This window comes from Sinohyriopsis cumingii, chromosome 5, assembly GCF_028554795.1.
Source record: "Sinohyriopsis cumingii isolate HCF-2022 chromosome 5, ASM2855479v2, whole genome shotgun sequence".
Classification (NCBI taxonomy): domain Eukaryota; kingdom Metazoa; phylum Mollusca; class Bivalvia; order Unionida; family Unionidae; genus Sinohyriopsis; species Sinohyriopsis cumingii.
The window spans coordinates 46,771,814-46,798,919 of NC_142965.1; the positions used below are offsets into that span (position 1 = coordinate 46,771,814).

Sequence of the window (27,106 nt, forward strand, 5' to 3'; positions counted from 1 at the left end):
ATTGAAACCTATAATGTGGCGGTACTTCGCTCAAAATTAAAGCATACCATTCTTTGACGTTTTGCTAAAGGTTATTTCTGAACACAATAATAATTATCAGGCTACAAAATATTAATTGAAAGTTTTACGCACTGATAAATTTCTGTATTTTCAGTACTCGCGATGGATCTCGGAAACATATCAAGGGTTGTTTCCACTCTATTGGATTAAGACGGTGTGCTTTGGTAAAGGAATGTCGTATCCAGGTAAGAGCCGCTCTATAAACCACACTCCTGTAAGAATACCAGCGCGGGTTATGTGGCTTCATTTGATCAGGCCAATAAGGCCAATAAGTAAAATAGGTGCTAAATGTATGTGGTCATTATTAACTCACTGACATGTGTAGTGGGCGCGATTGATTGATTATTCCTAAGGAGACGAATCAGTTAGTCACAACACACAAGTAATAATGCACCTACACCAAACTATATATCGCAAATTTCGTAAAGACTGTTGATCACATCTTATAAAGCTTCCATTTGAGGACGGGGATGCAACAATATTAAGTTTGTGCATCACGTTCTTTATTTTTTCACCGTCATAGGTTGGTCAAGGATAGGGAACAAATCTTAAACACTCTATGAGGATGAAATAGGGGATTATTAAACACAATAGAAACCTTTCGTAATTAAGCCAGTCAGCATAAGGCAATTCAGTTTCTGATTAAGACCAAACACAAGACCACAGAGTAATACTGTGTAACACAACAACTATGTATAATAAACCTCCAAATATAAAATGTCGTCAATTTAAATAATTAAATATACTGATTATCAAAAGCATCATTTTTATGATTATTACTCGTTATTCAATATTTTTGGTACATATTTGAGTTTATAAATTTCTCTTTGATATTTAATTTGTCTTATGATATATTTATTTCCATATCAGAAAATGGTTTTCCATATTTGCATAGGGTATGGACTGTTGAGGAGAGCTCTTTTCTTATTTTCTGTTTCATTCATTTCTCATTTAATTTTTAAATGACCGTTCCAAGTGGAGTGTTAGCATGGGATTTTCTGGACATTTTGTATGTATTCTACATATACTGTGCTGCATAGTTTTTATGAGGTCCAAATCTTGGTAGATGTGATTGATTAAATACAGAAGCATTTTATGTATTTTGTTCATCTTTTATATAGGACATTTTGAAAAGAAAGACTGAAAATAACTTTATTTTGGAATTTATCTTCAGATGGCATTTGGAAAGTGAGGAAAATATTTTTACCCTTCTCTTCTAAAGGAGAATAACTTGATCTTCCTTGATGGAAGTAAAAACAGGTATGTTTGTTTTTTCATCAAGTCTTGTTCAAAATGGCATTAGGCAGGCCTTGAAATAATTCACACGTAACATTGAATAGTGTTCTTTTTTTTACATATTAAATGAAGTAAACATTTGTGGTTTTATTTACATGAAGATAAAAATTGGAACATGGGTAATGTATTTATCTCTCTTGACATTATTTGCTATTGGGAAATATTTAATATGACAAGCTTGCATTCTCTTTCACAAGTTTATTATCTGTGAGAAAATGTACTTTTGCAAGTCTAATAGAGAGATTAAATCTACTTTAACTGTGCTTTTTCAGCATCTCAGGAATGGCAAATTATGGAAGATTATATGAAAAGAACCAGATTACTTATAAATAAATATCCATTTTGTATGAATGAATTGTCTTTTGAAATGAAATTATATTTGATTGCATAAAAGATGGTGCATGTGGATGAACGTTATCTCTGTTCTCGTTAAGGCAGCTAGAAAGAAAAGGGATTAGGGATGGGTGTAACTTTAACCTGAAAGGAGCTTAACACTATCAACTGTGAGTGACTTTAAAAAAATGTTTTCATTTCAATTTTCATCCACCCCCTTCCATGTGCATCTTCCAAATAGACAAAGTAAACTTGGATTCTGCACTGTAAGATGTGTGTTGATGTGTGTGAGTTTGTGACTACCATGAAAGCATTGGAAGTTGTAGATTATAAAGTGTATATTTCATGCACACAAGAGATATTTGTTTTAGAAAAATGAGAAGAATGTCGTGGAGTGCCTCCTCCCACCCATTGGGACACCCACTGGGACACCAGTGTGGGCCCAAGGAAAGGACGGGGATTACTTGGAAAAAGGAGAAGTTGTGGCAATTGGCATGAAAAGAAGAAGAGTCAAGGTCTCTCAAGATGGTTTCATTGAATGGTAAAATGTCTTAAGTACCTGTTTACGGCAAATGAGTACATTCTTATATGTATTGTTTTCATTCTGCACTTATGCTCCAGATAATCAGTGTATTCACATATTTCACTCAACTAAAACAGTTCAATACCCATATTTTTCTCTTCCAGTATGCATGCCACATATCCAAGTATTTTTGTTTCACTTGAAAGATCATTGTTTCAGTGTATCTATTTGTGTAAACAGGCAGCCGATTTTAACATTGGGTCTGATGTTATTGTATGTGCTAAACTAGCATATGTGTAGTATGTAAACAAGCATGTTAAACCAGTCACATTTCTTTGTTGCAATTGACATGCTTCTATGTCTGTTTGTGTCTTGCATAGAATCAAGTGTTTATATTATTCCATACTGTCACTAAAAATGTATGGAAATGGAGGGAGATAATCTGCCAAGCCTCAAAGTCTGTTTTACAATTCAACAACTGTAAGTGTTTCTCCATTCAGTGACAGTAAAAATGTAATTTGTGGAGATGATCATTACCATGATTTGAAGTAATTTATGTAAGTGATAAAACAAAACAAATCTGCTATGTATGCATTATACCAAATGTAAAGTGAAAGATGTTTGGGCTGGTGAGTCAAGGTACATCAAATGTACAGAAGTGCTTGGTAAAGAGAGAGAGTCTTCAAGGATAATACGAGTGTAAAGATCTTGATTTTGATTTAGAATATAAATAAAACTTGTTATGCATTTTTCAATTTACAGTAATTATCACTTGAAACCAGCAAAGTAATGTAATTTCACTCAATTTTAATATTATGAGGAAAATACCCAATACCATTCATTCCATGTATTAATAGTAGCTCTTGTGCTTTTGACACATTTCTTGGGAATTCAGTACAAAATAATTCCATTCTCACTGTTATCACATCCTTGAACATACTGATGTTGCTTAGTTATAATTAAGCGGAAACAAACATACTTGTTTTGGAATCCTACTACATGTATTTATTTTGATTCTATTATGACTGTTTATGTATCTTTAAACTTTTTTGATTTGTAGGATTCACCGGGATCAGTGAGCAATCCAGGACGAAGAAATAAAGAAGGTAATTTTCTGATTATTCAGTATGTTTCATTTGTTGATAGTCATCAAACATGTGAAAATTTCCAGAGCCATAATCAGGCATTGTTCTCCAAATAACTTAATGGGCCACGTGTTTGAGGCTCCTGCTTTTAGAGTGTCAATTCCTTTGACTGAATTGTGTAATTCATTACTTGTACTGCGTGTGTTGTCTCATTTTATATTCCTGCCTATAGTGTAAAATTTACTTGAAAGTGCAAACCAACTTAATGTGATATTTTTGTTTTTAAAAAATATGGCCATTACAAAGCAAGTAAGTGTCATTGAAACCAATGTGTTCTTCCAGATACCAGCATTACGTAAGATGGATTTTGTTTCATTATTCATTTAAATATATAGTCTAGTTGATTCGTATCATAACCCAGTATTTTCAGACAATCCACTTGGCATGTCCAAGGTATAATACCAGCTTGGTTGATATTATAAGTAAGTATCTGTGCACAATAAATTTCATTTTCCTTTTTAATGTCATTAAAGTTTGCTATTCTTCATTTTTTACATTGTCCAAATGTGCTGAGATATGATGAGTCTTGCTTCCAACACTTCAGATTTTGAACATGTACAGGAGGTTGAATTTACTGCATCAGAATATGACTTCATACCATTACATGAAGAGTTGTGAAGCATAATGAAGGTAATCATCAAGACTGTTGGCACATGAACTCGTCCAATACTGTTCACAAATCAGCACATTAAATACAGGAATTTGTTCACAACACTATATTTTTGGAATAATGATAGAATTTTTAGGACTTTTAGGGACTAATACTGTTAAGTTCCTTTAAAATTTTCATTTTGTACTCTTGGGAAATACATTATTTGAGTTTTACTTAAAGTGTTGGGGTATATTTTCTGTTACTTTGATACGATTGGGTTGTACCAGTTGAATTTGAGGATTTATGGTCATTTCTCAGATGTTTTTCATTAGTCGTAAAAGTGAGTACATCTCCATGGATACTACATCCATATCAGAAAGGTATCTCCGTGAGACCTAAATTTCAGCTTGGACTTGAATGTATTTTTATTTTGAAGTAAGAAGAACTGAAATTTTCCTTCACATTATGTCTAGAGTTAATTGAATGTGTACATGAAGTTTACCTTGGTAAAGGTTCATTTATATTGGTGGTCCAAATATCAAGGTCCTGCTAGCCAGATGCATTTTTGTATGACAGCAAATGTCGATAGGCTGCTTTTTACTTTCTGCATTATAGATTGTGTTTTTCTTTTCAGATATTAGACATAAGTTGGTGCAGAGTCCTGATATTTTTGATGCTTCTTCCGATTTCAATATGTCAGCAGTGTTTGAGGTCCAAGTAAGGCTCTTGTTAATATTTGTTTCTCATTTTAGTCTGATGGTCTTCATCACATACAATATTACAAAGAAATGTTTGATGTTTCTTAAAAGATACTTTCTGTACATATATTGACAAATTATGTGCATGGTAGCATTAGAAAGTTATATGAGATGTATTTTCACTCATTCCATTTTGGTATTCGGGAGAGTTACGTAATATTTCCAATTTTTTGGATTGATATTTCCAGATTTCTTTTATATCAGAGGTCCATAAAATATACTTGCATTTGCCATGTAAATGGGTCATGAAATGTAACTGCTTTTTATTGCCGTCATACTTTATATAATATTTAATGTGATGGTCAGATCAATATTTATATTGTATGCTTCAGTTTATGTTCAGATAAAGAGAAATAATGGATCATTGTGCCACACAGCAGTCCATACTTTTTGTGAACTCTTAAAAAAATTCAACAGTCTCCTTTGAATACATTCCCCAATCACATTATTATAGGGGATGTTTGCCTACTACAACGTGAATCCAGTCTAGCTTGAAAGAATAATTTTTTTTGTCTTTCTAAAAATAACCTGGTTTCATCACCAAATATAGGTTGCCCTCAGTATTATCATTAGATCACTAATGGCTATCAGTAAGTCATCAGCGACGATAAGGCAAGATCAGGTTCACGCTCTCAGACCTTATCTGAGTCGTACGAAATTTATTAGAGGCAACCGTAAAAGACTCTTCCTACCATTGCGGGCTGGACGAGAAGATATTACGGCTCAAGCCCTAGCGTCCTTGCTAAAATGGGTCATACGTGCCCATGAGATCAGAACTAATGCAACCAGTCTGGCCTTTTAATGCAATACATTGCTGGGAGACATTATTCAAGCTGTCGGCTGGCATGCAAAATCGACTTTTTCCAGTTTTTATCCCAGGGTCCTTTCTCTGCAGATCCATAACTTAAATATGGTTGGTCCGATAGCAGCTGCACAAACAGCTACTAGACCAACAGAGTTTAAGTAATCAACACAACACATGCCTCGCTGGACTTGCCCAATAAAAGTTTGGAATACGAAGAGTTCACGCTATTAACTTCTTATATGCCTCATGTCATATTTATGACACTATGTTGTGTTGATTATGCTTTGGGGAGATCAAGAGATCCTTTGCAAAGGGAGAAAAATCCTCTTTCCCTAGATGGATAATCGATGGGGGGGGGGGGGGGCAGATGCTCAGCATTACCACCACTTCTTACTTATTCTCCCTATAGTAATGTGATTGGGGAATGTAATCAAAGAAGAATACCAGTTTTTTAAGTAAATTATGTTTCTCCAAGAATACTTACCAGGCAGTCACATTACAATGAAATCCTCCCAGCAATGCAAACATCCATGCAGTGTACATGTGGCTTGGCAAAAAGAACTAAGCTAGTCTGGACTAGAGTATATCCAGCTGGGTGGGAAAGGGGAGGTAACTAGCTATGGGGTTGTGCCCCTATTCGCTCAGCTATTTTTAGAAAGACGAAACATTTTCATCTTTCAAGTTAGGCTGGATTCATGATGTAGTAGGCAAACATCCCCTATAGTAATATGATCAGGTAAGCATTCTCGGAGAAACATAATTTACTTAGAAAATTTGCTGTTTTATGCATTTATTTTTTCATCTTTAGTTATTCCAAATTCCATGTTTTTCTTGCATGTCTTCACCAAGACAAATAATTAAATGGAGTAAATAAATTGCTTAAGTACATACTGCAAAGAGTATGGATGGTTTGTTTGCATATTTGTGAAGAATGGTAATTATGTATGTCTAGAAAACATCAGTAAATAATTATAAATGCGTACATTTTTTTTCATTGCATTAAAATTTTTATATTGCCTAAGTTATCTTCGGTATCTCTATAATGTTGAAAAATATGGCAGGGTGGCCAGTACATAGTCTATAAGGAAGTGGGAAGTATTTTCCAAATTGCAAATCATTCAAAGGTCTGAATAGAAACCTGGATTTGTAGAGTATATGTGTTTTCATCATTAATCAGAGCATTTCACAGCAATAATGATGACAGAAAAGTTCTTTGCAGTTATCAACGGTAAGCTCTGCATCGTACATGTAAAGAAAAACCCTACATACAAACAACCCATAGACTTGGGTAATCTTTCTTATTTTGGTGGTTCCTAAAGCTTGTGGGGTTTAAATCACATGGCTTCATATATATAAGGCAAGTGACAAGTAATGTAATTTAAGAACCGATTTTGTGCTCCACTTTGAAAGTTAAATATTAAATTTTCCATATTAAAATTATAATCTTATTAAATTTTCCATATTAAAATTATAATCTTATTAAATTTTCCATATTAAAATTATACTCTTATTAAATTTTCCATATTAAAATTATAATCTTATTAAATTTTCCATATTAAAATTATACTCTTATTAAATTTTCCATATTAAAATTATAATCTTATTAAATTTTCCATATTAAAATTATAATCTTTTGGGGGCATTTGCGTTATATACTATCATCTTGAGTTTTAAGGTTAAAAATTGATTTGGATATAGTACAGCTCTAGATTCTTGTATTATGTTGTAGCATTCCCTGTATATCTGTCTCTCAGTTTATCTATTAAATTTTCATTGTCAGGCCCATACATGTGCAAGCCTTGGTTATATTTTGTTGAAATTGTACCCACATACAGTCGACTCCGGTTAACTGCACAGCCTCGGGCCCGTCACGAGACTGTGCAGTTAAACGGAGTGTGCAGTTAACCGAAGTACGGTACAGTACAGCTTTAAATCAGCACGGCACGAATATAGGTGAAGCATAACGTATAAAGATGATTAGAATCTACTCTTTCAACGTTTACATAAATGAAACAAGAGTCTACAATTAGCAGCACTAATGTAATATTGTTAAATCAAACACAATGAAATTGACGATTTCCGAAAGAAATCGGCAATTGATGTCTGCACACAAGTTTTACTAATAAGTTGGTGAATTGCCGACTCTGTTTTGTAAAATATTTCAAACAGCTCACATTCTCTGTGTTCCATGAATCTGCGTAAATTCTGGAGTGACTGAATAGCGACTTTAGATGAAACCTAGTTATCTACTGTGTCGTCATCATCGCTTCTTTCATCATTTTCTACTGAGTCGTCGATTTCACCTTCTGTCTGAAGACTGTCATCTATTGCAACATATGATTGTTCCCACGCTATTGCTCCCTGGTGCACGGGAATATACATGTATCTACCACCTATGGCGTCCTTTAGATGTCAATCATTTACAAAGTCGCATTTACCGGCTTAATTGTCGGCTTATTTGAAGCGCTACAGCAGTGGACTGGCAATAACTGATCCTGACTAATCATTGTGCAGTTAACCGGAGTAAAATTGTAATGAATAATGTGCCACGGGCAGAACATTTATCGTGCTATTATCCGGAGTGTGCATTTAAGCGAAGTGCAGTTATCCGAAGTTTGTTCCCATTGAAAAGCATTGGGAAAAAACGTGACCGGCGTGACTACATGCAGTTATCCGGAGTGTGCAGTTAACCGATGTGCAGTTAAGTGGAGTCGACTGTATTTTTCATGTGTCATAACCAGGTATTTATGTCAAAGGTCAAGGTGATGGAGGGAAAATGTGTCTCTTGTGATCTGTTTCCACACAGAGGATGTCACTTTTTAATCCTTAAGTATATTTTGGCAAGTTTTATCCAGATATACATCACTACATGAGAGTTTTTCATGTAACATACTCAGGACTGTAAGGTATAGGTCACAGTCATCATAGGTATAGGTCACGGTCATCATTAGAGAAAGTCTGGTGGGGCTGGTGTAGAGTGTGATGTACTCTTTACTCACGCTCTTTTTAAAAAAAATTTACCTGACAAATAGCCACTACGATCTCGTGACAATTTATCAAGACAGATTTCCATGCCAATAAACTATAGGAGTAAAAGAAGTAAGAGACACTGACTGTCAGCCATAATAAATGAATTAGAAATGGAGGATAAGCTGCCTAGATAGCATTTTTGACATGACACCATGCAGTCATGTTGCCTACAGACAGTACACATTGAAGAGTGACAAAGTGAACAAAACAGTGAATTGCCTGCACAAAATGCCTGATAGATAAATTGTGATTTGTCATCTAATCTCAAAATTGTGATTTGCAACCATCTTAAAAAAAAATATCAAGGAAACTATCCTTAATGCTTCAGTAAATATTAGAGTAGTTTCTTTTCCAGTTTATATCAAACATTGTGAATGAGTTTATATGTTGATCTTGAATGAGATAAATTATGAGGAAGAGACTGTTGTGATTAATTATACCTTTATGTTTTGACAGAATACAGTTTATTTTGTAAAATAAACTATTTAAAGTTTTGGAGTTACTTTCTTGGGTAATTGTTCTTGAAATACCACACAAACCTGCTGATTGAAAAGGTCAACTGTTTACATGGTTCATTCAACTTTGACGACTCCTTGAATATGGGGCTTGCTTCAAAAACTCCATCCATCACTTTCTATATCAAAATTTGTAATTATTGTGCAAAAAAAGTATAAAAAATGCATAAATTTTGATACATTTGGATAGATCAAGTGACACAAGACATAGCTATCAGATGGAGTTGTGCTCTTTACTTTAATAGCATACTAAATAGCTACACATTTTCTTTATGCTTTTACATGTGGTGTGTCTGCGTTGATAAAGAAAGAAACTAATTTTCATGAGAAAAAACATATGCCTTGAAGACTTGAGGCAATCCTTGAAAACATGTTCAAAAGTCCTTTATAAAGGTTTTACAAAAATGTGTTTAGATCTGTAAATCAATCAACTGATATCATGCCTACTTGGGCCCCATGTTAGTGTATTGCATCTAATTTTTGGGATCCAGCATTCTTCTCTTGCGGCAAGTCTTTGTTAATGTTTTCACTTAAGTGGATTTAACTGTAAATTTCAAGTCATAATGTTCAATGTAGCTGTATTCAAAAATGTCTTTTTCATTTCAGTGTTTGTACCCTGGAGTTAATAAAAAAGATGATGGACGGGGGATATATAATAAGGAATTGGTTTGCCCTTACTGTGGAAAATTGCTTAAGCATTGTCTCAAAAATCACCTAGCAACTCAACTCGGAGGAGGAGGAAGATGCATCACTTCTTGCATGCAGTAAGATGGAACAAAATAAAGGATTTCAGTTCATACAAAATAAGGGAAACTTCAAACATAATACTAAAGTGCTTGGACAGGGGGTAGGAAAGCTGATAGTGGTAAGAAGATCTACACATTCTTCCAGAGAAGATGAATACTTGCTTTGCATTCATTGTGTGGGACTTTTTCATGTTGAGGATCTCTGGAGACCTTGTGGATTGTGACCATTTTCTACACAAGAAGAGAAAGATATAAATGCAAGGTCATCTATATTGGCAAAATCCAGACTTTTTTAGCAGATGGACTAGCTAAAAGGACTCTACACTAATTCAACCTTCAAGCGTCACTGACCTCACCAGTACTAAAGCATATGAGAAAAGATGAAGTCTTCAGTGTAGTAATAAAATATCAACTAATCATGACATTTGGACAAGTGAAGCACAAAACACTGGGTAGTGCCCGAGCCAAAGATATTTGCCAAAGAATGAGACAGCACGACTTCAGATGGCAGTTGCAGAATCTGGGAGGGCTAAGCAGCTTATTGATTTGATTAGTGGATCTTGTTTAGATTCACGACTGAAGGCAACTGAAAAATTGTGTGGCTTGTCACAATCGCAGTCTGGGAAGCCTTTTTTTAGATACCTTCCTTGGCATTAAGACTTGGCCACCTTCTTGCAAAGTGTACATATTTAAAGAGAGGCATGGCTGTTCAAAAAGATAGTGAAAAGATGCGGAATGAGGCTGAAGCATTTCTGCACATACACAAAAGTAATTGGACAGATTCTGTCTCATCAGTTGCGCTGGCATCAATGAAAAGGAAAAAGATGACAAAGGAAAGGCATGAAATTCCATTGACTTCAGATCTTGTGAAATTGCAGAATTACTTAGTGGAGAACATACACTTGAAGATCAAAGTATTGAAAGATGAACAATCTTATCAGAATTGGAGATCACTAGCTGAACTAACTCTGGCAAGAACCACAATGTTCTACAAAAGAAGAGCCAGGGAATCAGCCAAAATGTTGGTACAAGACTATATGCAATGGCCAAATTGGCAAGAAATGGCATGTGAAGAGATTGCAGCATAGTTTACGGAAACTGAAAAATATTTACTGAAAAGGTGCATTATTTGCCCATGAATGATTCACCACCTCAAAAAATACCACATACTGCAAAAATTGTAATTGTGATATGTTTTTAAGAGTTACAGGAATGACTGAGAACTTGGACTAAGCTTGACCCAATAGAGGCATATGTTGATTTGACAGGTTAAAATTGTACTCTACATTTTTAGCTGCCTTTTCAACATGACATTTTATTATCCTACCAGCATTAATGTTTTGAAAACAATTTCATTTTTCCTAAAAAAAAGTAAGAATTAGTGTTGAGATAATTAATCAGTAATATCATATAATGAGAACTTTAAACTTTGTCACTTGCTATTGAAGTCAGGGATATTGCAAAGAATTGAAGCCAGATAGTGATGGTGAATTCTCTAAAAAATTAAGTCTAATATTCCTGAAGAGTATTTTCATTCATTAGAATTATTTCATAATTAAAAGAAATAATTACATAACTTGAAGAGTAACAATGGAGGCCACAAGTTTGGTAAACTTATAAATTAAAACTTTAATGTCAGTCTTTGACTTTTATATGTAACATAGGCTGCCAAAGGGCATACACAAGACACTCTAGTAAAGAGGTGAACTTGGATACCAAATAACAGATCATGCCCTGTGACGTGAACCTTGATATGAATGTTTGTGATGGTAGGGTTGTATGAGGCTGACAGTGGGCAACTCGTGATACCCTAGTGAGAAAAACATAACTCTTTTTTTTACAGAATTCTAAATTTATTAAATTGCTTTTCAAACTGCTGTTCACAATTTGTATAATGCTTTCCCAACATCAGTGGCCTCTCCCCTATTCCCAGCTACCCCATAAGAAGGCAGTCATGATATAAACGTATAGACGGTCCTCAACATTTTGCCTGCCACCAAGTGACAGAATATTGTAAAATGTCATTCATTTCATCTGTATAGTTTCTAGAGGTTAAATGATACACCTGTGCCATGTATCTATATGATTCATGATACACTGCCAACGATATGATACATTATCGATCTCAGTTTAAAGAATAAAAAGGCAAGTGGTTTCTTTTTTATTCTCCTGCATTTATCTTGAATAATTTTTTGGTTTATATTTATTAGTGTTTTCAACCTTTCAGAAGATGCTGAGATATGTGAGATGGGTGCTGATGGTGATGAATCGGATGAAGATGGAGAAATTAATCTGCACAGTCATGATGAAATAGATGTCTTGATGACAATTTCAGAAACCAGTACAGGTATGAAACCATACCAGCAATGGCAAGTGTTAATTTATTCCTACCCCATATATGTGGTCAACTCTGAATGTATTAAAAATGACATTAAAATTGTGCTCCTCTTGTCTCCACAGTATCCCCAAAACCTGCCTTGCTGAATGATATTTTAAACTTTTTCTTCAAAAATATGTAATGACGTTGCTACATTATCTTCCTGAAAAGAAGTTAGTATATTTGGTACAGTTTGTTATTTGTCCTCTTTATAAATACAACGTTATTTTCACCTAGCAAGATATTAACTTGGTATTTGAGTTGGTACTGAAGTCTTGAGTTGCGTTAAATTTTCAAAGTGTTTGTATCAACCATTGGTCTGTGGGGAGATTGACAGGTAAGAGTGGTCAAAACAGGAACAAAGCAAAACGTATCGTGAGTGCGAAAGCAAGGGATTGTATTTTCATCCTCTTACTAACCACAAGGGTCATGAGGCAGGTGCAACAAGCATGAATGAAAGTAGCACATCGCCAAATTATATCATCGTTGTATCAAAATTAAAGGTTTGTGTGAGAACAGAAATTGTACTATCTGCCCTGTGAATTACATTTCCTCTTTATTGACCACACTCTTGAAGATGTGACATTCATATGCATTTGTTCATTGGTTCTTCCATTTTGGAAATTCTGTCAGCACATAAGATAGACAAATGAAATTGGATAAGCATATTTGTATTTATATGTAGATGATCTGGTTAGTATTTTCGAAATAAATGTTTTAAAAACAAACCTAAAAAAATGTATATACTTTGCAATCTCAAATGTTATCAATCATTTCTAGTAATTGACAGTTGAGATTGGTAATTTTCTTTGTTGAAGTAAAATTTGATTAGTAGTTAAAAACTTAGCACATTATTTTTCTGTGCTCCAAGACTTGGTCTTTGAGCTGTTGTTTATACTCTTTATGCACATATCAGTTAAAATTTCAGAAGGTTTTGATTCAGGTGATGAGAATAGGGAGAGTGACATTGGAAAGGGTGACCTGTATAATGGATCTAGTACAGGTAATTTTTTCAGAAAAGCTAACACGAGGATACAGTTTACATGTGTGGAGAGGTCAAGTCATTACAAAGCAAGGTCAGGGTCATATTGTCTTCCACTATTTATTGAGCTCAAAGTGCGACACGGTGGTAACATTCTATTGTCTATAACAGTGGCAGTTATGTATTCATTAAAAATTTTCTTTTGCATACATATCCTTAACCCAAGATGAACTTTTGTACTTCATGGCATAACACATTATGCCTGCATGTCTTCATCCTATGCATTGTTATGTATATTTGATTTAATTTGATATTTGATTTAATTTAAATGTTTGTTTGTTAGGTTTAATTTTTTTTATTCCATTACATGCTATTGTTATGTAACTTTATTTACTGGATTTGACCTTTCTCGGAAAACAGTTCAGTTCTATTAGATCTGACTGTTTTTCATTAATAACTAATAATACAGGGTTAACACATATTTGAAAAGTACTTGAATTTTTAACTGCTGGATGAAAAGTGCTTATTTTTTGAAAATCCTCTTGAAAAGCACTTATTTTTAATGTCACTGGGAAAAAGTTCTTAAAAAGTGCTTGAAAATGAGCAAAAATCCTTAAAAAGTGCTTGAATTTTTAAGAAAATAAAAACCAAATTTTTTTTAAAAAAAGAAACCTTGGTGGAAAAATTGCAGAGAATGTCCGATTGACTAAATGCCTTTTACTTTATGTGGCTTGGTTGGTAACAAAGGAAAGGAAGATTACTCAAGATTTCCATTTAGCAGCATTGTGGGAATGGCAATATGGTGGCTTTCTATTTGGAATTACATCACAATTAATACTTCCAGTTCAGTACCCACGAATGTAGTTCTAGTCTATTTTTAGAACATTTTTTCCTCTCTCATTTTGGTGGTGATAGAAGAGTTTTATTTATGCATTTTTGGTAGGAATGTAAAGGTAACTGTTTATTCTTGATAATATGAGCCCAGGGTGTTGTTGTCTGTATGTATTTTGGCGACAGTGCACAGTGAGCAATAAGGCCTTGGTGATGATCCGGAAGTGAAATCTGTGTTCTGTTTACATGCTGCTATGTTGACAGTCCAGCATCTAAAAAAAGAGCAGGTCAACCTTTGACAAGAACTTCACCATGAAGTCATCTTTGAAGGTATTTTAGATTAACATATGATTTGCATTGATTGTCACACAGTGGAAAGGTCAGTACTGAGAAACAAATGAAGAGAACATATAGTAAAATTAATTGTGTACTATGTCCATTTCTTACATTGCACCTCGTGGCCTTGGATTCTACATGAAAATGTGTGTTTTTAATCGTGAATGGAAAGGCTCCTGTAAGTGGGTCAAGGAGACCCAGGACAGACATAAAGCTTTGTGTTGTGTGTTCAACAAAGTTATAGACATTGGGGCAATGGGTGAGAGTGCCCTTAAATCACACTGTAAAGGTGCAAAACACCGGAAAAAGAAGTGTCAGTGTCAGCAATGAGTTTATGGTATTTTGTTACACATTACTGAAAACTGGTCAAACTTACCAAAAAAAATCAACTGCCTTACTAAGATGGACTCATCAGAGTAGGTAGACCTACCATGCCATTAAAGATTTAAATAATAGGGTGAAAAATATGTTACAGTCAAGTTAAAACTATAAAATATGTACTAATTATGTGGACCGCTCCGGTGGCCTAGTGGTTAGAGCATCCATCTCGGATGCGGGAGGTCGTGGGTTCGATCCCTGGCCAAGTCATACCAAAGACTTACAAAAATGGTACTAACAGCTACCTTGCTTGGCACTCAGCATTAAGATAAGAGGTTAGTGTTAGGACTGGTCAGCCTGGTGTCAGGATAATGTAACTGGGTGGGACATCATGCTACATGACTGCGGCATGATTACCCAGTGCTAGACATCACTATAAACTGTCACACTTCAGACATCGTAGCGATATAACTGAAACATTGTTAAAGCTACGTTAAAAATCAAAATCATACACACTAATTATGTGCTATGACTATTTCTATCAGTGTAGTGTGAATGTTTCACAAATGATTCAAGAGCATGATAAGGTAGGCCCAAATTGACAAAAGCATTGCATCACTGTGTCAACTTGAACATGATAAGGTAGGCCTGATTGACAAAAGCATTGCATCACTGTATCAACTTGAATATGATAAGGTAGGCCTAATTGACAAAAGCATTGCATCGCTGTGTCAACTTGAACATGATAAGGTAGGCCTGATTGACAAAAGAATTGCATCACTGTGTCAACTTGAACAGTTTGTCTAGTGAGCACATCTAGTACTTTCACAAAGAAATAAATGGACAAAAAAGGAAGACCCAGGTGGATTTGAGTGGCAAGACCAGCATTGTACCTACTACATCTCAAAGAGAATATTACAGTTGCATCTGTCAAAATGGGTTGTGGGAAGGAATGCAGTTTTTTGTTCAGTGGTGGGGCATTTGTGTTCTTGGAATACATCTGTAGTTGCCGTACTAAGGAAATGCCTTATTTATTTTTTCCATAGTTCCTACAAGTAAAGAAACCTATGACATGGGTATATAATGGGTTTGTTTATTACTTTTCCACAGATTAATTGTGCAGTATATGGGCATCACATAAAGATAACAAATATTAAATTACCATTGAAGTGAATGATGTGTTAGAATAGAGCCAAAACTCATCATGGAAGATGTCTTGAACCCTTGCTAATAGTTTTGCTTCTTCTTGCAGATTCGGAGACAGATCCCCCAACACATCAGAGGAGAACAGGTAAAAGAAGTAAGTTGTACAAAATTTAGATAAGGGTATGAAGTGTCTTGAAAATATTTATTTAATCTGAGGTTGGCATCATGATGTATTTAAAGCAACCCTAGTTTTTCATCCTTTATGCTCCAAGTCCCTTTCTTTTCCTACTTTTTCCAGAACAGCCCTAGTAAACCAACTTTTTTAAGATCCTGTGTTGAAAGTCAATTACAAACTTCATAAATGGCCAAAACAAAGTCAGTTCATTTGTGGTGTCTGTGATGTGGAACAGAGTGCTTAAGATTTTTGTGTGTAATATATTTGTAATTTTTTTTAAGTTTCTGGTGCTTCAGTAAAATTTCAGTCTAAAACATAAATATATTTCTAGGATTCTGGTAGGGTGCATGAAGGCTTGAATCATGAATTTTTTTTAATGAATATGATGGCTTGGAGAGCAATAGCACATAAGAACTCGCGCAAATTAGTTTCAAGTCATGCATGGAATAATGTACTTTTTGCACTATAACATTTCTATTTAACTAAAGTGTTTGTCATGATGAAAGTCATACTACTGGTAGAGGTCGCGTAGCACATGTCTTGACCTGCGTCTTTCTTTAAGTAGGCAATTGTTTACAGGACTGAGGTCATTGTCTTGACATAAATGGTTGTGAAAGTAAATTTGATTGACACATTCTGTGGTAGTTATAACATTGCATTTATCAAGGAAGTTTTACAAAAGCGGGTTTAAAATATGTTGTGTAGAAAACCAAAAATGGATGAATCCTAACATGGTTCCTTTTCAGATGACTTCATTTGGGAAATGCAAGTTTTTAGATTTTTCAAGTGTATCAGATTGTTGGAGCTGGAAATTTTTTTACTGATAATGTCGGTGATTTTAAATGGTGTTAACTGCGCTTCTGATGTTCATGCAAAATTGGACAAAAACAGATGGCATGCTGATCAATCCCCTATTCAGCGGTATTTTCAAATTAAATTTAGAAATGCAGATTAACAAGCCTGATTAAAATACAAGCATTTTCAGATTGTAGAATACACTCTTCATCTCTTTTCTTTAAACAATTCAGCACTCGGGAATCTTCCTGCAAAACTGTCTAATGTACTCTAACCCTAATACAGTACTATCATCTATGGAACAGATAAGAAATCTAGCACAGTAGTCAGCGAAACACTGATTCCTGACAGTGAAAAGTTTGCAGAGCTAGTGTTAGTAAAAAAAATTATTTGGGATTATAAATATTTTGAGACCATACCTATTAGCTGTGGAAAATTGTATATCAGCAATAAAGAACTGTTTCCAAACTTGTTCAAGCTGGCTAAGCTAGCTATTAGAGGCAGACTGTGTGTGATTTGGATTTTTAAAGTAGCTTTAACAATTTGTCAGTTATATCGCTACGATGTCTGTAGTGTGGCAGTTTATAGTGATGTCTAGCACTGGGGCATCATGCTGCAGACATGTAGCATCATGTCCCACCCAGTCACATTTTTATCCTGCTACCAGGCCAACCAGTCCTAACATTAACCTCTTAATGCCAAGCGCCAAGTGAGGCTGCTGTTAGCACCATTTTTATAAGTCTTTGATATGACCTGGCTGAGGATAGAACCCATGACCTCCCACATCTGAGGTTGATGCTCTAACCACTAGGCCACCAGAGCGGTCAGGCTGAATGAGGTTCTTAGCAAAGAACAATATACACAGGAAAAGATCAGATTACTCTAAGAAACCATCAACAGATTAATGCTTTTATAAATATAATATTTTGAGTTCAATAAAGTTTAAACAGAATGGAGCAGGCAGAAAGTAACATGGAAACTTCATTGTTAAGTAAATATTGAAGTATGGTCATGTCCTCTGCTCCCCCCCCCCCTTCTTTTTCCTACTCTTATTCATTAACAAAGGGAAGCGCTGTTCTTGCAATAAAATCATGGCAACATCTCTATACTTTGAAAGAACCCTATAAATGGGCATGAGAGCACATCCAAAGATGTCTAAACACCAGAGTGGTAATCTACTTGAACCATAGTGCTTACTGATGTTATTGATGAGTAACCTCAACTTCACAACAGTTCTTCATGCATACTTCAAAACTTTTTTCAAATTCTTCTGAATTTTGGAAACTAAAAGCAGTTGCTTCTTTGATTGGCAATTGAGAAATTCTTTTACATATTGTGTAGTAATATGGTTTAGGTACTGTTGTCAGTTACATTTAATTAATATTACTTGCATGAAATCATGTGATCAGAGTATAGTGTAATGACCAAAGTGGGAAAAGAAAGCTTGAGAACAGGAGATGACCAGGAGTAAAGACACAGCTAGTGTGTAAGGTCATGCTATTGTTGAAGCTTATGAAAGGATAGGAAGTAATGTGGGTTTTTTCTCAGTAATTTACATACATTCATGCTATTTTTGAATATGAAATGACCATATTGGCCCTTACTTTTTTCATTTTTTTTCTCTTGTTTTTAATATAACCATACTTGATCCCTAAATCATTGAGCAAGGGAAACTTTTTCAACACTGCATGACAGGCTTTAAATTTCACAGCTGCCATTTTAACATAACCTTCTCAGTGATCAGTGCAGATAATGATAATCTGCTATCAAGTATTTATGCCACTAGTAGAAATGAAGAAACCTTTGCACAGCATGTTTAAATCTGCAGGATAGAATTTTGACATCTCACCTGCATCATTCTAACTCAATAGATATCACATTTGTAAAATTGATGCTGACAGGGTAGTACATGTGGAAAACTTTGAAAATATTTTCAAGACTGTTCTTGAACCCATCCATAGAACTTCACAAAGCTTCTGCATCGAGTTCTTTGACAATTTTACATTTCTACTTCTTCATCAGCAAATAACACTCTTATTTCTAATCCACATTCATTTTCTGATAATCCACATTTATTTTCTGATAATCCACATTCATTTTCTGATGCTATCAATCTGGCCATTAGGCTTATTTCATAAGGTGATTGGTCTCAGTTGTCTTGTTTTCTATGTGATGGATTGAAATATCTTAATCAGAGCTAATATTTAAAAAATAAATTATGAATAAAAGTGGGGAACTGTTTGAATATTTCAGTTAGAAATCAAGAAAGGCAGAACGATAACGCTGATGAAGAGGCTGATGATGAAGTGCATGCCACAAAGAGAGTTTGTATAAGTAAGAATTACAACTCCTAACCCTATGACTAGTACATTTAAACAGTAAGTTACAAGTTATAAACTTGATTGCATCTAATACAACAATATTTTGTCATATTTTCACTGCCCACAAAACAGACCTTGGTAACTGTTTATGACTGTAAATTTTATTCAAATTATTGAATCACACGAATAAGAAGTATTCAAAATACTGAAATGAAATAAATGAACTTAATAGAAATTTGCAAGAAGATGCATTTAGCAAGAATCATATTCCCAGTAAAACAAATGTCATTATCTTGCCAAATTCACTTCATGTATATTGTATATTCATGATAATATGCATAACTAAAAATCTTTCTCTCCTTGGCTAGAAGTAGACATATGCAAGTATTCACCATCAGTTCCAAATGGGTGTAGAAGCAAATCATCTTATTTCAATATGAACCTTCCATCACACAATCGACCACTTATATTGATGATATTCCAGGAATATAATGCCTGTAGACCAACCCCATCCCCTCCACATGCCCAATTATTTCCAGAGAAATGAAAGTGACTTACTCTTTACTTTTATTCCAATAAAGGCTGAAAAATATGTATTAACACTTTTATCATCATATGTTTACTTCAGAGCTAATAATTAAATATGTACATATCATGTCCTTATCTTATTCTAGGACTTAACAGACCACATTAAAGTTATTGGACATTTAAATTTCTAAATGCAGTTGTACAAAAATTTGTTTCAGGAAAAATTAAATGGACTGAAGAAGAAGTATCCACTATAAAAACAGCATTTGGCCACCTGCTCATGAAAGGACTTCTTCTAGGATACCACCAAATAGAGAGCCTGCAGGATAAGAAAAAATGTTAACAGAGGCGGTCAAAGGCACAAATCAAGAGTAAATGCCACCAGCTCATCAATATGGATTACTAGAGATACTCCAGCTGTCATGGTGGTCATGCTAAAAAACTTTATTTCCTCATTAATGGATTCCCACATTAACATGGGGTCTTTTTCCTTACTGAAATACTTCTTATTATATCTTTTTGATTTGAAATGAAAATAGTGCCCATTGGAAATGCAATAGGGATGTTATGCTGGCCATCTTGAAATTCATTTTATCTCTGCTTTTCCAGAACAGCTGATCTTGTTGAAACTTGGGTTTTAGTAATACTTTTTGTGGTGTTTAGTTCGTGCTTAATGAAAGGATTGAACCAAGGTGTAGTTATATCCTGACATTTGTGCATCAGAAGTTTAATGATCAAAGAATTTTGTACTTCACTTACAGGTTTAAATTTGAACATGTAAATTTGGAAATATCAGAAAACATTTAGATCACCAAATTTGGCATGTTGCACTTTGTTAACAATATCGGATATAATTTCAATACTGAGTCATTAGTGCTGTTTCTGTAAAACATAACTGGGACCCAGGGAAAGCACTTCTAATGTGGGGTAATCACCCATATATGCAATTTAGAAGTTTATTATAAATTTAATATGAACTCTGTGAAATTAAAGTACCCTGGCACATATTTTTAAACAAATGCCTCCCCTGGTTATAATGAATGTTTAAATGAAACTGAACTTATCAACAGTATAGAGACAGATGAAACAATAAATGGGCTCATATTGGAATCCTAAAAAACAAGTGACTTTGCTCCAGTAATTTTTGTGGGAGTTGCTAGCCATTTTTTTTTTTTTTTTTGTCTGCTAGCACCTGTGTGACACAATTTTCATTAGTGGTTTGCAGCAAGTATTTTTTATGATTATGTTCCAAACTTGTACATATTATGGTCACTGTCAAAAGTTGAGCATGTATGAATATTTATTCTCTATCAAGTTTTTATGCAAATTGGTGACCTTCTTGGATTTCAAGCTGAATATAGTGTATGACAGATTTTTATGAATGCAACTACATGTGCAGGTTTTATTGGGTTGCTGTGAAACTTGGTACAGATCTTATCATTATCAGATGTGCATGTTGACAAATCATTGTACTGAACTCTTTGGATAACAGTTCAGTATTTCGTTTGGTCTATACATTCCACTCCATCAAGGGATAGGGATGCAGGAGATGTGAGAGTATATGTACACATACAAATTGCTATATGTTCATTTAATTTGTGGCACTTTCTAAGGTCTGTCTTAGGTCTTTGACTGCCATTTTTTTCTTCATAATGAAAATTTGACAGTATTTGCAGGTTCTTGAGAGTATTGGGGACACTTGGAAACACTAGACTCGAGCAATACTAAGTTGTAACTGGGATAACCACCACATAATTTCAGGGTACAATTTTGCTTTTGGTTTACTTATTTAAGACACATTGAATATTACTGCAACTAAAGCATCTCACCTTGTGGAGTAAAGGAAATGAGAAGCAAAAACTTGTTTTAAATTATTTGACTGCTATACCAGTTATCACATAGTATACAAGCTGTGTTTTACTGTAATGCTTCCTGTATCGGGAAATGAAATGATTGTTTGCAAATGTAATGAAGCATATATTTGGCATGTATTTCTGACATGGATATACTGTTATTGTGACTGAAAACTCAACACAACATCATTTACACGATCAGCAGTGCATTTCTGTATTGCTCATTTGTTAACCTGTGATGTTACTATTAAATAAATATTTCTGCAAAGGCAGCAGTGTATGTTTGTAGCATGAATAATTTTTCAGGTCAAGACTTTTGTACTCCATATCAGGTAGTGATCATAAATTATGTTAAATGGCATGATGTATTGCAAAATAGCAACAGTGTTATAGCAACTGTTCTGCCTATCATACATTTCCTGAGTATTAATTGAAAACCATTTAGTATATATTTTTGAAACTTTGTACATGAATAAAACTTGAGGAGTAAATGTCCCTTTTTCCTATTTGCAGTACTTCATTACCACTTTGTTCATGCTTTCATGCAAATGGGTTATAAATTGACACAGACACTGTCGAAACAAGGAACAAATATCTCATAATAAATATTCTTAACAATGACTTGAAAATGCCAAATTTATTTTCCAAAACACATTTGGAATTGGTCTACCCCCAAACTTGTATTATGGATGTGCAATTAGGAACTTATTAGCATATATATGTTTCCATAGTAAAGAAGCTGTACATTAGTAAGATTTGTTTTGTGTGTGTGTGTGATTACGATTTTTAACGTAACTTTTAAAAAATTTCAGTCATATTGCTACGATGTCTGTAGTGTGGCAGTTTATAGTGATGTCTAGCACTGGGGCAACATGCCGCAAACATGTAGCATGATGTCCCACCCAGTCACATTACCCCGACACCAGGTCAACCTGTCCTAACACTAACCTTTCAATGCTGAACGCCTAGCGAGGTAGCTGTTAATACCATTTTTGTAAATCTTTGGTATGACTCGGCTGGGGTTCAAACCCATGACCTCCCACTTCCGAGGTGGATGCTCTATCCACTAGGCCACTGGAACGGTCAAGATTTTTTTTGTAAGCATAACTTAAGATCCATTTTAACATATGTTTCTAAAGCTCTATACATCAAACTAGTGCTCTAAATGTGCCTTCATTCTTTTTAGTTTTCTTTTTGTGTAAACAAGTACCATCTTGGCAACCTAAGTAACAGAAATGTAACTCTAATATTTTTTTGATTACATGTGTTCATGAAAATTGGTATTAAAAATGATGAAATAGTTATTTCGGTTGAAAGGGTATCAACTTTCACTGAAGGATTCCTCAAAAACTGAAGAAAGTTCATCAGATCTTCTATATTTATGCAACCAGTGATCTCGTGTGCCTTTTCTAGTAAGAATTTTTATCTTATGCCATTCCCATGGGTTGAGCTGCATAAAACTCAAATTTGATAATTACACTGCACATTACTTGCAAGATTATGTGCGGGGGGGGGGGCCATTTTCTGTTAAACTCTAAAGTGTATTTATTCATTCCTGATTTAAATTTGTGCAGATAGCTTGATCTATCAACATGCAGAGGCTGGGAACATAGGTGTCTGCTGCTTTCGTTATTAAATATTATTGTTTCATTTTGAGCTCTATGTAAGGGCTCAGGATTAAACTAAGGAAAAGGCTGGATATAAATACAAAAGTATTATTTGTTTACAAAGGTTTGAAGTGTTATGGCAAAATGTGCTAATTTTAGTTCTGCACAATAACTCAAATTATCTAGTTAACAGGGTTCCCACGCTACCAGAAAATCGGGGAAAAAGTCAGGAGAAAAGGTTTTTTTTCTTCCCAACTATGAAATGCCCTTGACTTTCACAACTATGGATGAAACTTGGGGAAAACCCAGTAATTTTTAGCCACCACATGATGGAAAGAATAACTGAGCTGAAGCTGAACTGATCAAGAGTTAAGTTTATTGAGTTCTGACCAGAATATTTGGAGGTTACTGTACAGATTATTTTGGTGATTGTCATAAACATATTTGTATAGTCAATCCAAATGCTCAGTGGATTAGATTCATCTAGTAGACTGGTTAGTTCAAAGACAGCTAGATATCTGTATCATAGCTTGCATGAAGTTACAAAAACCAGTTTACCATCACTCTAAGCCAACATGGTGGGGGCATAGGGTAGCCAATTACCAGATAGTGTAGCAAACTTAAGCACTGTTGCATCAAGTCATACCTGCATAAAATCTATAGGAAAATGATTCATTTTCTCAGTTTATAAATGTGAGTTCTTTTGTGTTGCACATTTGTTATCTTGCGAGATATTTTTGTTATAAGGATTTTAACATTTGTTTTACCAGTTGTAAAGAAACAAGCATAATGCATACATGGCAACCATTATGTAATCATTACGCTTTTTTACACTCAATTACGCCTTACACATATCTGTGTTCGGATTACGCATTGTCGGTTTATCCCCCTCCCAAAAAATATAATAATTTGTTTTCTCATGCACACGCCTTTGGATGCCTCTACTCCATTCGCATACAAGTACTTTTTGATGCCTCTTCACCATTCTCATGGAAGCTCCTTTTGACACCTGCTGTAAACATCAGCGATTTTGAGCACTGTTTAAGCTTTGGTCGAAATCTTCTATTTAAAGTAACTGGGTCATATTCTCCATTCTCCAAAATGGAGGTCACGGATTTCGTTCAGTACTTACTCGAGTTTTCACGATTAGAATCACAACTATGAAAGCTTCAATAACTTAGGTAAAGGCTCTGATATTGATGTAGGCAGCAATTAGCTTTTATAAATTATCAAATTCAGATGACTTAGTGATGTAGACGCAGACAAAAAACTTGTAAATTTCGAGTATGAGATAAATTTCGAGTATGAGAAATGGCAGCTACGATTGGTCACGTGGCTTCAATGACTTGGCGGTGAACAAATTCTCTCAAGATTTTAAAGCACATAAAAAAGTCTTCCATGAAAAATAATTACACAGCTATAACGATCGGACTTTCCTCTAAAATTTTTCCATACATGATAGCTGTGTTCCAAAAATGTAAAATGGTTAAAATTGCTGTTAAACATAATATACACTGCACTGCTTAACAGTTAACAGGCAGGCCTATGTGTATGGAGTTGAATAGGTAACAGGTTTTCTATTTATAGCACACTGCACTGGGTAACTTTGCTACACATGTATCGAAGAGCTAAAAAGCCATACACTCTTTTTAGAGTCTCTGTAAGAGACTTTGACAATGAAAAGGGCAAAGTTAGAGTGCTCTTCTTTCATTACCAGAATTAACAGTAGATTCCACTGTAGAAAACATTTTTTTTTATTTGCTTGATAATGCTTTGAATAAACATAACTGTGAGAGATTGTTAAGTATTGTTAACAAAAATAAAACTGAATTCAGATCCAGACTCAGTAACCCAGCACTTAGTGCTTTACTACTGTGCATAGCAATCACAGTCTCAGCTGGTACAAAGTGTTTTGAAATGCAATACGAGTGTATTTTGCTTTTTAAAGCTCAAAGTGTTATATACGAAAGCAGTAATTGATGTTAAAAGTCCAGAGGGATAAAGAAATCTATTTGTACATATGCTCATTGAATTTTTATCATGTTTTATGTGGATTAATCTTTTTCTGCTCGGATTACTCTTTTTGTCTACTTGGATAACACTTTTTCCTCGCCAAGGGTTGGCATGTATGATAATGGAATGGCCCCGTATATTTTCATGTCTTGCCTGTTGAGTACTTATTTCATATCACTACTATTCTACAGGTAAAGTTGTCACATGTTTTCATAATAGGGCCTACTTTGTGAAACTGAAAAAATAGAGTCTGTCTGATGTTTTGAATATTTTTGTCCAGTGGTAAAGCCATTTGGTGGTTTTGCAGAATAGTACCTGTATTGTTCCAGTTTTATCAATTTGTGTATTTCTTTATATTCCTGCCATAATGTGGAGTATGTTGTGTTATGATGATATCTGATTGTCTAGTCATGTGACTGTTACTAATTTCAGGTGTAAAGAATATAACTTGGCTAGTCCATCATCTACATTTATCAGTTTGTTGATGACTTGAACTTAATATGAGGAATAACCCTATTGATAGCTGGCTTAAAAGTCATTGTCACTGACTAAAAGAAGAAAAATGGTTTAGAACAATAAAGCAAGGTGTCCACCATCTGCAGTTACCAAACATTGTGGACAACATTCACTTGCTTTAGGGAAGAATCCTATTGATTTGAGTCAAAAAGTGAAAGGTCAAGGTCATTGAAAAATGATCTTGACAAGATAACAGTACATAGAGATAACATCTCAGCACAATGTTATAGATGCCTTACACATTGGTTAGAAGCCTATTGATTTAGAGATCAAGGTCATTCTAAAGAAAAGTGATTTCCACACATTTCAGTTATCTTCATAAAGCACTATTCAAAAAATGGGCAGGATGTATAAAGTGTTATAAATTGGAAATTGTGTTTGCTAATATTTTTCTGACAGTTTAATAATCATTTCATGGATTTTAAATTCATGTGTAGTTACTTTAGATTCATTTAGAAAAAGGTTTGTACTAAAAAGCAAGTTTCATGATTTTTGATGTCATTTCTCTTGCCTACCAGATCTCAAATTGGTAATAAACTGTTTTACAGAAAATTGTTTTTTGTCATTTTTACCTTTGAAGACAAAACTATTGTGCAAGACATTAATATACATCTATGCATTCATGTTCCTTTGTACACTCTTTCTTTGAAAAATCCATAGCTACAACATACCATTTATTAACATTTTGCCTGTTCTAGACATCTTGAAGTTCATATTGTTAAAAATAAGTTCCAAAGGTCAGCTTTCAAAATTGTTCTCGACAAATTGATAACAAAAAATTTGAAATCTGACCATAAGCAATTAATATGTGAATATCATAGGAATGTGGTTAAGATTAAAATTGTTATGATCTTGATTTACCATTATCTTTTGTTTTAGATCATTTGTAAAAGAAAACATTTCACATATTTACCTTTTAACTTTCATCATTTTTAGTATTTTGGAAGGCTTTATTTTCCCAAATTTATTTATATTCATTCTGTTAATTCCCTACGCTATTACTAATTCGTATTTTATGTTATAGGTACTAAATGGAAATATGTACCTATTTATAAACATGTATATGTATGTTTTGGACATGTATATTTTAATGTCCATGTATTAGAAACAACTGAGTAGTAAGTCCTCTTTCAATAACTCTGGTTAGAAGATTACTTCTGAAAATGTTTTATTCCAAGACTTCTATAAATGATACAAGTCAGACTTTGAACCATTGACTAATAGAGAAGTGATAGGAATTTTCAAAAATCCATTTTTTCCCGTCATAACTGTTTTATTTCCAATTTCATCTTTTCAAGCCCTATCTCGACAACCAACTGGTTTTAAACTTGGTAAAAAAAATCCTTATTTAGCAAGTGGTAGGCACAATGGAATGATGCTGATAACAAACACCTTTTGACAAACCTACCTTGGGTTAATGGCCTACTTCCTACAGAACCGTGCGTCATGAAGAGGTAGTCATTGCAAGGATTTGAGTTGGTTATACTTGCATAACCTGCTGTTGC

General features: G+C 34.3%; 1 protein-coding gene across 2 annotated transcripts; it reads left to right on the forward strand.

Annotated features, from left to right (window-relative positions):
- The first annotated feature begins 3,304 nt into the window (after nucleotides 1-3,304).
- Nucleotides 3,305-26,147, forward strand: LOC149799084 (uncharacterized). 2 transcript variants are annotated; one of them, XM_089958073.1, is made up of 7 exons: nucleotides 3,305-3,987; nucleotides 4,584-4,666; nucleotides 9,664-10,923; nucleotides 12,031-12,150; nucleotides 15,900-15,947; nucleotides 19,017-19,097; nucleotides 19,831-26,147. In XM_089958073.1, the coding sequence occupies exons 4-7, from the start codon at nucleotides 12,051-12,053 to the stop codon at nucleotides 19,953-19,955; spliced, it is 354 nt and encodes a 117-aa protein (XP_089814199.1). In that variant the 5' UTR covers nucleotides 3,305-3,987; nucleotides 4,584-4,666; nucleotides 9,664-10,923; nucleotides 12,031-12,050; the 3' UTR covers nucleotides 19,956-26,147. The 2 variants fall into 2 exon arrangements, with proteins under 2 accessions (XP_089814199.1, XP_089814200.1); XM_089958074.1 differs by lacking the exons at nucleotides 3,305-3,987; nucleotides 4,584-4,666; nucleotides 9,664-10,923; nucleotides 12,031-12,150 and adding an exon at nucleotides 12,706-13,183.
- The last annotated feature ends 959 nt before the right edge of the window (nucleotides 26,148-27,106 follow it).